The 12,539-nt window shown below is 44.7% G+C and overlaps 1 protein-coding gene across 1 annotated transcript; it reads right to left on the bottom strand.

Annotated features, from left to right (window-relative positions):
* Positions 1 to 585: 585 nt before the first annotated feature.
* LOC123399636 (methylesterase 17-like) lies at positions 586 to 5,899 on the bottom strand. Its single transcript, XM_045094030.1, has 5 exons — positions 5,876 to 5,899; positions 2,606 to 2,812; positions 1,166 to 1,306; positions 930 to 1,064; positions 586 to 846 (listed from the first exon to the last, which is right to left on the bottom strand). The coding sequence occupies exons 1-5, from the start codon at positions 5,897 to 5,899 to the stop codon at positions 586 to 588; spliced, it is 768 nt and encodes a 255-aa protein (XP_044949965.1).
* Between the last annotated feature and the right edge of the window lie 6,640 nt (positions 5,900 to 12,539).

Genomic DNA, 12,539 nt, shown 5'->3' on the forward strand with positions numbered 1-12,539 from the left:
TCATCACGAAAGGAGCAAGCACATAGATACCCAGTTCCACCATATCCGGGAGTGCATTGAAGAAGGGTTGATCGAGGTTCAACATGTGAACACGAAAGACCAACTTGCCGATATTTTCACCAAGTCCCTTGGTCGACAGAAGTTCATCGAGATGAGGAGGAAAGTCGGAGTGCAAGAAGTGAAGGCAAGCAACAAGATTAAGGAGGTGAATGTAGAAGTTAATCATGTTGTTTCTTTAGGATTAGGAAAGAAAGCCAAACCGAGTCCTAGTAGTATTAGGATTCCTAGTCCTAGTCTATTTTCATAGTCCCTTGTGGACGTGTATAAAAGACACCCTAGGGGTGTTGATTGTAACACCAGAAAAACAAAAAGCAATACAAAGCAAAGACACTAAACTGGCCTTTAGCCATCAAATCCATCGATCAGTTTTATTCGTGTCGCTAGTTACGCAAGTTCCGTCAAGTAGCCGGTCGAAGCAAGAATCGCGTAAGCATGCCTGTACGGCTGCATACGCACGTTCAAAAGCCAACAACAACAAAAGCAGGAGCACCCAGATCGTGCATTCATTGCGTGGTGTGCAAGGCTTCACAGTGACTGGACGATGAGCTGAAAGAGACGCTCCGGTTGGGAGAAGAAGGGGCTGTGGTCGGTGTCCATGGCCACAACCTTGCTCGGTGGCCACCGGCGAATCATGGCCTCCTGCTGCTCCGGCTTCATCATGCGATCCTTTGCCGTCGTTATGTACACGCGCCGCACCCGGTCGATCGCTCTCCAGTCTGTCCCAAACCTGGCTTCACTCAAGGCGGCAGGCCATGGACGGAGTAGGGCGGAGGCAAGCTCAGAGTCCTGAACAAACATTTTAAAGTTATAGGTGTGGTGAGCATGGCATACCATCAACATGATTCAGCGCGGTGATTCCATTAACCAACCTCTGGGGGACTTTCCTGGGACAGGATCATGCGCTGGTACTTTGTCTGCAGTGCTACACTCGTTGGTGGGTGATCCATTCCAAGACCAAATGCTAGCTCATAGACGTCCCCAAACTCGGTTAAATCAGGTGCGCCCTGTTATATTATATTTCAGCTGAGCTCAATTGTTGAAAGGAACAAGTAATAGTGTAACAAGAGTTTAATTCAGCTTATGATAAGACAGTTGAAGCAGTCACATCTTTCATGTCTTGTTGCGTCTGGTAGCCAAGTGGGAGCATGGTTGCTGCTATGAAGATTGCCAGCTTAATTCTGTGGCTGAATAAGTGCGTCGCATGGGTCACACTTAGCCCTCCTGCGCTATGCCCAACTAAAATCACCTGAGCAAATAAATATGTTACCATTAATTTTGTTATTATTGTACTAGCTACTCCTCCTATAAGATGACCTATATACCGAGACAAAGGAAATAGTACCAATAGTATCACCAGATTCCCTTATTATTTTGAGTAAACTTCTTTCACGCTATATTTCTAATTTGTCCATAAACCTTACAGAAGACCACACCTTGTTTTCCTATATTATGATTTCCAAAAAGTACACAATTTCTTATTTTGACGGAATTGACAAACAGCCTTGTTATGAAGCTACACCAGCCCGTTTGAAGTCATAGAAATTGGTTTCCTTAGAGTTTGAAAAATAAAAACATATATTTTCATTCCATATATCACGTTAAATAGCATAAACTAAGCAGAGCTATCAATTAGCTAACCTGCTAACGAAGGAGAAAGTCTTCAAACCAGCCGACCTAACTGCCTTACAAGTTCACAAATTACATGCTTAAACTAAAACGTTTTCCTTTATACGTTTTATGGGAAGGAAAACTCTTACCTTCAGCCGGCCGATCGCGTGCGGACGTCCGTCACCTCCACGTCCGTTGGATTGGCTTTTGATTGTACGATGGTGAGCAATTTTATGTCCACGTTTTTCTGCAATTGAGCATTTATTTTAGAAAAAGAGAGTTTGCAGCGGCGGAGACTCATGCGGCTGGGAGGACAATGACGACGAGGATTTCAAGCCAGATTTCTACAACAAGAGATGTGTTGCAAAGTTTCTGCAACAAGACCTATGCTGCAAAATATTTTCTACAACAACAACTTTATTGCGGTGGTGAAAGACGCCACTCTGCCGCACGATTGTAGATTTTTTTCTTGCAGCAGCGTTCTTGTTTAAAAAACATAGCTCTTGTTTCAAAGAAAAATACGGTTTGGCACACATACGTGAAGAAGATCAGACGGTTGTCGAGCTCGCGATCCTATGGCTACCATTTCTGCAGCAGCGTTCTTGTATCAGAAACATAGATCTTGTTTAAAAAAAATGATTTGGCACGCACACGGGAAGAAAGATCGGACGGTTATTTTTGCAACTGTCATATTGTTTCAGGAAGCGACTAAGCTTGTGCCACTATTGAGATCGGACAGCTGCGTACGGAGATCTGACGGATATCTTGGTGGCGGACGTTTACTAAACATCTACCGAAGGACGCGTAGCAGTGCCCTTATGAGAAAGGGGTGTACCGAAGCAAAAGTAAACTTTTAAAGTAGGCATGAGTAAACGAAAAAACTGATGCATGCACGCAAGCATCCAGTTTCAGGCGAGGGGATGTGGACTGTCGTCACCTTTTCGCCGGCCGGCCGAGCGGACAGGAAGTCGACGAGCGGCAGGGTGTACTCGTCGAACGACCGGACTGAGCCGGGGTCGACGGGGCTGGCACCTGATCCGGCGAGGTCGATGCAGGTGACACGGTGGCCGGAGCCCTGGAGCATGGGCACGAGCTTGGACCAGCACCAGGCACCGTGGCCGGTGCCGTGCACTAGGACAAAGTGCTCCCCGCCGGCGTCCATCTCGATCGTCAATAACTAACTTTGTCGTACTAGGGATTGTTTGATGGGCCGGCGAGCAGTGACTGGTGGTTTGGTAGCGAGCACTAGATGGACCAACCGGCTGGAGACGAAACGATTAAGAGAAGCGGCTGGCGAGCTAGTGGGACAGGAGAGTGAGTATGTAATCAAGATAAGAAGCAAGGGGTATATATAATGCTACCAACAAATTAATTGCACAAAACTACTCCCTCTGTCCAAAATACTTAACTTTTTACTAACTTTAATGCAAAGTCAGTATAAAGTTGATTCATTTAATTTGAAACGGCGGGAGTACCATATTTACACATATTTACAGTTAGGTTTATATTTATAGAAAACCATCAAGTCACTAATAGTGAGCAAACGGGCCAATCCTCCGGTCCCAGTTTTGCGCAAAAAGCTTACTGAAAACATGGAGTTTTTTTGTAAAAACATATTAACAACTAGATGATTTTTTTTGCAAAACTTGTTGTAAATGTGGTTGTTTTGTATAATTAACTCACTGCGAACACTTGATGTGCACTCGGAGTGGGATGGACGGCACCCATCAGCGCACAAAGCATATACTCTATTCTTTCCGCTGCATATCGCATATGGATCGCTCAACGATGTACATCCATCTTGAGCTCAACGATGTACACTAGTTAATGTGACCACTTGTTGATTGAGCAATCGATCGGGATACCGCGCCTCAAGTCGACCTATTTCTGTCAACTACAGTACACGTACTAGTATAGCACCCCAATAATTATCGCCAGATGAATGAATGACTCGATCAATCAATTATGCATGCATCCACTCATCATGCACGCACAAGATATTTGGACTCAATTGTTGGCAGACAGAGTACTAGCTGCTGTCTGCGTTATTCACAAGCAAGTTGTTGGTACCAGTAGGTATTTGCAAGCCAGCAGGTGAGCAAGATAGATCGTTGGCATATGCACGTGCATTTCCCCGCTCGGCCGGTGGAGAAGAAGCGCAAGGCAGAGGCGATGAAGGACATGATCTATGGAAGTAGGGGGTTCTTGTAAGCAAATTACAATTGCTCTGACTGTTCTGAAAAGAACTACAATTATCCAGAGTGACGAAAATCTGATTTCTAATTGTTATAGGTGACTCAATTCATACATTGAATCACATACTGTTATATCGCTAGGAGTAAATTTGTGCAATGCCATGGAGTTGTTGTTGAATAAATAGGCAATTTTTCGAGTTTATTAATCCAAGAATATATCATGAGCATAATGTAAACAGTAGTAAACTCATGCTGATATTTGATCATATTCGTACTAGACAGATAGTAAAAACATCTACATAGATCATAAGTACGACTAAAACAGGAATAAACGGGAGCGGGATAAACCTGTTATACCCTTCAATAGACCAGTTGGTCGTAGTCGCAGCAGTGGTGACAGCAGCCTCCTCGGCCGCCTTTTTGTCGACTTCGACCTTTTCGACGGTGAGACGGTCGGCGTTGGTTGGCGAAGACATGACGATGACGAAGGTGACGCGGACGTAGAGGAAGCAGTCGAACGGAGACGAGCAGTCGCGTAGTCGGTCCCCAAAAACCTAATCGCCCCTCTCCTATAGAATCAGGAGAGGCGGGGTTTTGGAGGTCTGCTCTCTCGTCGACCGTGTATGTGGTGAACAGAATGAAGTCGCCGGCGACAGCAACAGCAAAAGGAACAAGTTCGCAAGGAGCAGATGTGTTCTGTTCGTGGCGGCTAGGGCTGACCGAGACCTCGCATATATTGGTGCGTCCGGGTGGAGAGACGTGGGCTAGACCCATGTCCGCGTCTCAGATTGTGGCACACCCATTACATATTCTCCATTTCTGACCAGTAAAAATAAGCATGTAGGCATGAGCTCGACTCGGCTCAATCCCACGTCGTGACGAGGCGAGTGGTGGAGGAGGAGTACGCGAGGGCCTCTTCTCTTCTCAAGCTCCAATAACATTTGGAAGAGAAACCCTTATAAGAAGGTACAACTCCTTCTCCACTAACAAGGTGGGACTAAACTTTCCACCATTCCTTGTCACGCCCACCTACATGGGCCCTTCGAATTTTTTCTGAAATTGTCATATGGGCTCTAGTCCCATCTCACATTTGAACAATCCCCCACCAGATCTTAATGGTGCATTTTGTCATCTATTCATATTAGTGTTTTGATATACCAACATTTTAGTGAAGACCTGTTAAGGTTGAGCTTAACCTAGAACACTTAGACACACTCCTTCACAATTGAACAATGGACTATGCCTTGAATTGTCAATTTGGCGTAAAGAAGTTTCACCACATGTCTTACTAGTACTAGGTTGCCGAAGGATGACCCCTCGGGTGGAGCATATTAGTCGCACTCCTGGCCTAATCATGAGTTTACTAGAGATTATCCCAATCTCATAGACTGTGACCAGCAATTAGGCTCATACAAGCTTGTTCCTCCAAAGATGCTATGTAGGACAACATCTTGCTTATAAATAAGCGTTGGAATACATTAAGGCAGTAGTGATCCTACCATACAACATCCGAGAGTATTGCATCTCCAACGGACTGGGTTAGTAAAGTTACTCTCCTCAGTTCACCATTGGCTTGGCTTGTTTTTCCAGGTCCTACTTCACGGGATCTCCGATCACATAGGTTGGGTTACTGTCATGGCAACTCATGTGGGTCTCATACCCATTTCCCTCGATTCACTATATATCACAACACGTGATAGCCCTTTAGTAAAGGGATCTGCCAGATTCTTAGCCGTTTGGATGTTATTCCAATGTTATCACTCCGTAGTTTTTTAAACGTATGGCAGCTTTCAATCTCATTCTTACATGTTTGTTGGACTTTAGTTGTGCTTTGAACTCTTTACTTTAGCAATAGTTGTCTGATTATCACAGTTCATAAGGATAGTCGGAACCGGCTTTTCAACCATTGGCAAGTCCATCAAAAGATCTCAACTCACCTCCGAGGCCATGCACATCGACCTCACCTCCGACGACGAGTGTCCGGCTCCTCTGGCGGAGCTTCGCTGCCACACTTGTAGGGCTCGGGCGAGCCCCATTTTGGTCAGCTTAGGTTAGGGGGTCCATGCTTTGTCCTCTGTTATATGTATTATGAATCATCTCTATATGTATATATGATGAATGATCATCCGCACTCCTCCCTACTATTCTTGTCCATTTCTCGCATGAAACACTTTTTGTAAAATTTATAGTTTTTTATACAATTTCTCCTCGGCCGCAACCGAATTCGGTTTTTAATTGGCGAAATTAAGGTCAGTCCGGATTGACGAATTTAAGGTCAGCCCGGATAAGGTCCGTCACCACTATTAGAGCATCTCTAGCACACCCCTTATAAGGTCAGCCCAGATGAGGCCGATTTATAGGTTTAGGATTTTGGCTTTCCTCGTACACACGCGGCGACCTCCATCGGGATCTCCATCTCCGGCGGCGATGTTGTCAGCGGCATGACGTGCAATTTGGCAGCGGTCGGCGTCTCTTTCTGACCATCTACGACGCGTTACTCAGATCGTCGGGACCTCCTCTTCCTCCCGATCTCCGATGGTACACACGGTAGCTTGGAATTGGAAACAAGGACCAATCTACGTGTTTCATGAGCCGGGAAGTCGGGTTCGCATGTTGAGCACAAAAGCGGCATCTGTACCTGGTTCTTGATGACCAGGAGAAGGGCTACAGCGTCCACAAACAAGCTGGAGGACATAGACAGTGACGATGACCTCCTGAACGCCGGCGGCGGCGGCTCCGCTGACATCCCGCGCCGCCTCGCCGAACCACCCACCATCCACTTGGGGACCTCGGGAGTCGGGCCGTATGTGCAGTTTGCCGCCCTTGGCAGCCACATCATTGCCACATGTCCCGGCGCCACCCTCACCTTGGACACCAAAACTGATGCTAAGTTTAGCAGCATGTCGAAGCTTTGCCCGCCTGTGCCTGTGGGGCGGGCTTACGACGTGGCCATAGCCGTCGGGAACAAGCGACTATACGTGTTTGAATCAGACACGGACAACCACTTCCACGATGATGGCGAGCACTATTTCCCCGGAGGCCTCCACTGCCTGGCCGCCGATGATCCCAAGGATGATGAAAGGGACTGGCCGTGGCGACCCTTGCCCAACTCCCCGCACTTGTCCTGGAGCTGGACGGACTACCCTCCTGAGTTGCCGTTTTTTGCCGGCAGCATCACCGCCCACGTCGCGGACGGGCACCATCTTCGTGTCCGCATGCATACGGGCATAGCGGCTGGTATGGAAGATGTAGGCTTAAAGACCGTGGCACATATTCCTACGGCACACGAGGTGGTGGCCAGTGGAAGCGTCGTCGTGGTGACTGGGTGTTGCCGTCCAGTGGCCACGCCCACTATGACCATGTGTTGGGCGCATGGGTTGGACTCCGTGGTAGGTACCTTTGTGCATGCTCAGTCATGTCTGGCTGGGAGCCGCCCAAGTGGAAAGTCGTCAAGGAGAAGGAGAAGCTTTTTTTCTAGAACCCACAATGGAGACAAGTGGACGCCAAGATCGATCATTCACATGGTGGAGCGTGGCAGGTACTGTCTCGTGGAGCGCCTCCGACCTAAGGTAGAGGTTGAGGGAGCCGCCGACAAGACAAACTATGTGCTCCGCCTCACCACATTCGGTGTCAAGTATGGCGAGGACGGGGAGCTCAGGACCATGGATCACCGGCCTGCTCGCTTCTACAAGGCACCCAGCTATCGTCATACTTTTCATTTTCAAGCCTTCTGGATGTAGCAGTACAGTACATGCTCAAGCTTGTTCTTCTACCTCTTGCTTAGTTTTGTACAGTTTGCTCTCAAACAAAATGATTCTTTTACTACCCTTGTGTCTGTTTTTCTTATGTAGAATTAATTAGTATTGCATCAAAGTAGCATTCCTCGAACCCTTCATCTTACTATTAAAATTTTTTGCAGCCCGCTTGAGAGAAACACAAAAAAAATAGAAAAATATCCCACCTTTATCTTACTATTATCACATACATCTAAAAAAGGATAGGAAAGTCTTTTTAAAAGAGCAAGAAAAAAAATCTCACTTCATTGGGTCACCTGCGGTGGAGCTCGATCGGCATCCATCATGCAGTAGGGAACAGCTCCTCTTGAGGTGCCATGGCGCGGGAGGCAGCTCCTCTTGAGGTGCCCTGGCAGATGGCTTCATGAGCCGCTCCTCGAAGATGTTGGGGCCTTGTGGCTCGTCTCGGATGCCCTCTTGACGATGTCATCAGCTTACTGATTGTTGCTGCGAGGAATGTGCTGGTGTTCCATCCCAAGGAAATGCTTCTCGAGCTTGCGCGCCGCCCATTAGTGGAAAACGGGTCTTTGGCCGGGACCCTTTAGTCCCGGCCTGCCTCTCGGCCGAGACTAAAGGCCCGGCCACGTCGCCGCAATTCTCAATGCCTTCCTCAAGGCTTTAGTCCCGGCCCGTAAGGAGCCTTTAGTCCCGGTTCGTGTCCTAAACCGGGACTAAAGGGCTACGCGGTGGGCAATGGTGGTGGCAACCGTTCGTATCCCCCTTTAGTCCCGGTTGGTGGCTCAACCCGGGACTAAAGGCCTAACACGTGGTCTGTCGTAGTGGTGGCAACCGTTCGTATCCCCCTTTAGTCCCGGTTGGTGGCTCAACCCGGGACTAAAGGCCCAAACGGTTTGCATCCCGCGTCGTTTCGGGCGATGAAAAGCACGAACCGAAGTAGAGTCGCCATTTCTCTGTTTCTTCTTCTCTCTCGCTCTCCCTCTCTGTTCTTCTCCTCTCTTCTTCCCTTCTCTTCTTCCACCATGCCAACTCGCTTTCAAAAGGTGCTCGCACATGGCATGACCATGCTCGATGTCGTGTACACGAACGAGAGCAGGGAGGTGCCGTTTTTTCTTGAACAGTTGAAGGAACGATGGCTTGACGCCGCAATGGATCATTAGAAGTTCTTGGGGCTTGATCTGGAGTACACGGCCGATCAACGCGGTGTTGCCGTCATCCAACTATGCTTCGCACACCATGTCTTGATCTTCCAATGGGCGAGGTAAGTTTTGAGGCTTTCTTTGATCCAAGATAATGACATTGTAAGTTTATTTGTTTCAATCATAGTTGGTTCCCTTCAAATAGTTGTAGTGAAACAATTTTGATTAGTTGAAGGGGAACACAATCTAATTGGAATAGTGTTCCATAATCTGAAAAATCGTATTAGAATCAACTAGTGTTTAATATGTTCCATTGGAATCATAGTTGGTTCCCTTCAAATAGTTGTAGTGAAACAATTTTGATTAGTTGAAGGGGAACACAATCTGATTGGAATAGTGTTCCATAATCTGAAAAATCGTATTAGAATCAACTAGTGTTTAATATGTTCCATTGGAATCATAGTTGGTTCGCTTCAAATAGTTGTAGTGAAACAATTTTGATTAGTTGAAGGGAACACAATCTGATTGGAATAGTGTTCCACAATCTGAAAAATCTGATTGGTTCAATATGTTCCATTGAAATCATAGTTGTAGTGATACAATTTTATGCGGTGTTCTTTGATCCAAGGTTATGAAAATTGCATATAGCTAGTGATCTCTCTAGGTTCCATTGGATAGCAATATGATATGTCATAGTCATGAAAATTGCATATAGCTAGTGATCTCTCTAGGTTCCATTGGATAGCTATAGTGATCTCTCTAGGTTCCATTGCATATGTTCTATTTGAATCCTAAAGATAATTTTCTCTTTAGTTGTAGTGAAACATGTTTCCTTATTGCAGCAGTATGTAACATTTGTTCATTTTAATTTGTTTCTGTTGCAGTAGTGACAAGCATTGTCTAGAACTCATGGACTTCCTTCGCAGCGGCATCACTTTTGCTACCGTTGACATAAGGAACGACAAGCTGAAGATGAGGTATAACTTCGGTATTGAGATACCAACTGGTTGCCTCATTGATCTCCAAACGGTATTCAGGCTTCGACATGTCAGGACTTCGATGGCTCATATGGCAGTTGCCTTGATCGATGAGGAATATGGTGATATGAAGACCAGTTTCCCAAAGTCTCAGCACAAACTTTGGGAGAAGGCCCCACTTGATCGTATCAACATTGAGTATGCAGCAAAAGATGCATACGTTTCATACGAGTTGTACCGCAAGATTCGAGTCGTCAACTATGGCCAGCGTCACCTCAAGGAAGGTGGACATTCTGATTCAGACGATTCAGACGAGTAGTGTTCTCAACGTCGAACACTTGTATATAAATCTATGATAGCTATTATTATGTACTGTTTGGACTAGTATCATGTACTGCTTGGACCAATTTATATATGTCTAGTTTCTGTTTGTGCCATTATAGTTTCCAAATTTGAATGGTTTAGCCCTTTCTAACTTCATTTGCTACTTTTGAATGGTTTAGCCCTTTCTAACTTCATGGTATCATGCATTTCGACCACATATATATACAAAAAGTCTTCAGTTCAAATAAGTTCAAAAAATGAAATCCCTTTCGTAACAGATCTGTTTTTGATTAAAACAGTCATTTAAAAATGAAAGACCATTAGTCCCACGTGGCGTGCACCGGAACCACGTGGCATGCCGCGGAACCACTTTTGTTGTGGGGGTCGCTTTTCCTTCTTCTCCTTGTGCTAGATATTTGTTATGCATTAGGGAAAGAAGGAATAGTGACCATCATCGACGGTCAAAAAATCAAGTGAGGGAGTGTCCACCATACATGAGAGAAGAAGAATGCCGACTGTTGTTGTGGGGGTTGCTTCCCTTCTTCTCTTTGTGCTAGATATTTGTTATGCACTAGGGGAAGAAGGAGTAGCGACCATCATCGACGGTCGAAAAATCAGGTGAGGGAGTGTCCACCATACATGAGAGAAGAAGAATGTCGACTGTTGCTGTGGGGGGTCGTTTCTCCTTCTTCTCCTTGTGCTAGATATTGGTTATGCACTAGGGGAATTAGGAGTAGCGACCATCATCGACGGTTGACAAATCAGGTGAGCTAGTGTCCACCATATATGAGAGAAGAAGAATGTCGTCTCTTATTGTGGGGGTCACTTCTACTTCCAAAGAGATTGTCCATTTTGTACACAAAGTGCATCCAGTTTTTAACGTAACCCTGGGTGAAATGATGATAGCATGCCAACTTTCAACATTTTTAGAGTTCATTTGTAGTGTTTTTCAATTTCAGGGTCAACTAGCTCAAAAAAAATAAGTAAATGCACGAAGAATACCAAATGAAGTCAGAAATTGTTGAAATTTTGTGATGCGCCTTTGAATGGTGCATTTTAAACACACAAAAAGTTTGGAGTTCAAATAAGTTCAAAAAATGAAATCCCTTTGTAAGAGATGAGTTCTCGTTCGAAACGCTGATACTTCGAGAGAGATTGTCCACTTTGTACACGAAGTGCATCCAATTTTTGTCGTAGCCCTCTCAACTTTTTAACACATGCTATGTGGGTGAAATGATGATAGCATGCCAACTTTAAACATTTTCAGAGTTCATTTGTAGTGCTTTTCAATTTCAGGGTCAACTAGCTCAAAAAAAAATAAGTAAATGCACGAAGAATACCAAATGAAGTCAGAAATTGTTGAAATTTCGTGATGTGCTTTTGAATGGTGCATTTTGAACACACAAAAAGTATGGAGTTGAAAGAAGTTCAAAAAAATGAAATCCCTTTGTAAGAGATGAGTTCTCGTTCGAAACGTTGATACTTCGAGAGATTGTCCGTTTTGTACACGAAGTGCATCCAGTTTTTGTCGTAGCCCTCTCAACTTTTTAACACATGCTATGTGGGTGAAATGATGATAGCATGCCAACTTTCAACATTTTCAGAATTCATTTGTAGTGCTTTTCAATTTCAGGGTCAACTAGCTCAAAAAAAAGTAAATGCACGAAGAATACCAAATGAAGTCAGAAATTGTTGAAATTTTGTGATGTGCCTTTCAATGGTGCATTTTGAACACACAAAATGTATGGAGTTCAAATAAGTTCAAAAAATGAAATCCCTTTGTAAGAGATGAGTTCTCGTTCGAAACCCTCATACTTCGAGAGAGATTGTCCGTTTTGTACACGAAGTGCATCTAGTTTTTGTCATAGCCCTCTCAACTTTTTAACACATGCTATGTGGGTGAAATGATGATAGCATGCCAACTTTCAACATTTTCAGAGTTCATTTGTAGTGCTTTTCAATTTCAGGGTCAACTAGCTCAAAAAAAATAAGTAAATGCACGAAGAATACCAAATGAAGTCACAAATTGTTGAAATTTTGTGATGTGCCTTTGAATGGTGCATTTTGAACACACAAAAAGTATGGAGTTCAAATAAGTTCAAAAAAATGAAATCCCTTTGTAAGAGATGAGTTCTCGTTCGAAACCCTGATACTTCGAGAGAGATTGTCCGTTTTGTACACGAAGTGCATCCAGTTTTTGTCCTAGCCCTCTCAACTTTTTAACACATGCTATGTGGGTGAAATGATGATAGCATGCCAACTTTCAACATTTTCAGAGTTCATTTGTAGTGCTTTTCAATTTCAGGGTCAACTAGCTCAAAAACAATAAGTAAATGCACGAAGAATACCAAATGAAGTCAGAAATTGTTGAAATTTTGTGATGTGCCTTTGAATGGTGCATTTTGAACACACAAAAAGTATGGAGTTCAAATAAGTTCAAAAAAATGAAATCCCTTTGTAAGAGATGAGTTCTCGTTCGAAACT

This window comes from Hordeum vulgare, chromosome 5H, assembly GCF_904849725.1.
Source record: "Hordeum vulgare subsp. vulgare chromosome 5H, MorexV3_pseudomolecules_assembly, whole genome shotgun sequence".
NCBI lineage: Eukaryota > Viridiplantae > Streptophyta > Magnoliopsida > Poales > Poaceae > Hordeum > Hordeum vulgare.

What these genes read in the sequence shown, in the direction of transcription:
- LOC123399636 (XM_045094030.1), bottom strand. Translation starts at nt 5,899, where the DNA reads ATGGGGCTCGCCCGAGCCCTACAA. An exon ending in CTCGGCCGGCCGGCGAAAAG is followed by an intron (nt 1,307 to 2,605) that starts GTGACGACAGTC and finishes TTATTTGCTCAG; the next exon opens with GTGATTTTAGTTGGGCATAG. An exon ending in CGCAACAAGACATGAAAGAT is followed by an intron (nt 1,065 to 1,165) that starts GTGACTGCTTCA and finishes ATAATATAACAG; the next exon opens with GGCGCACCTGATTTAACCGA.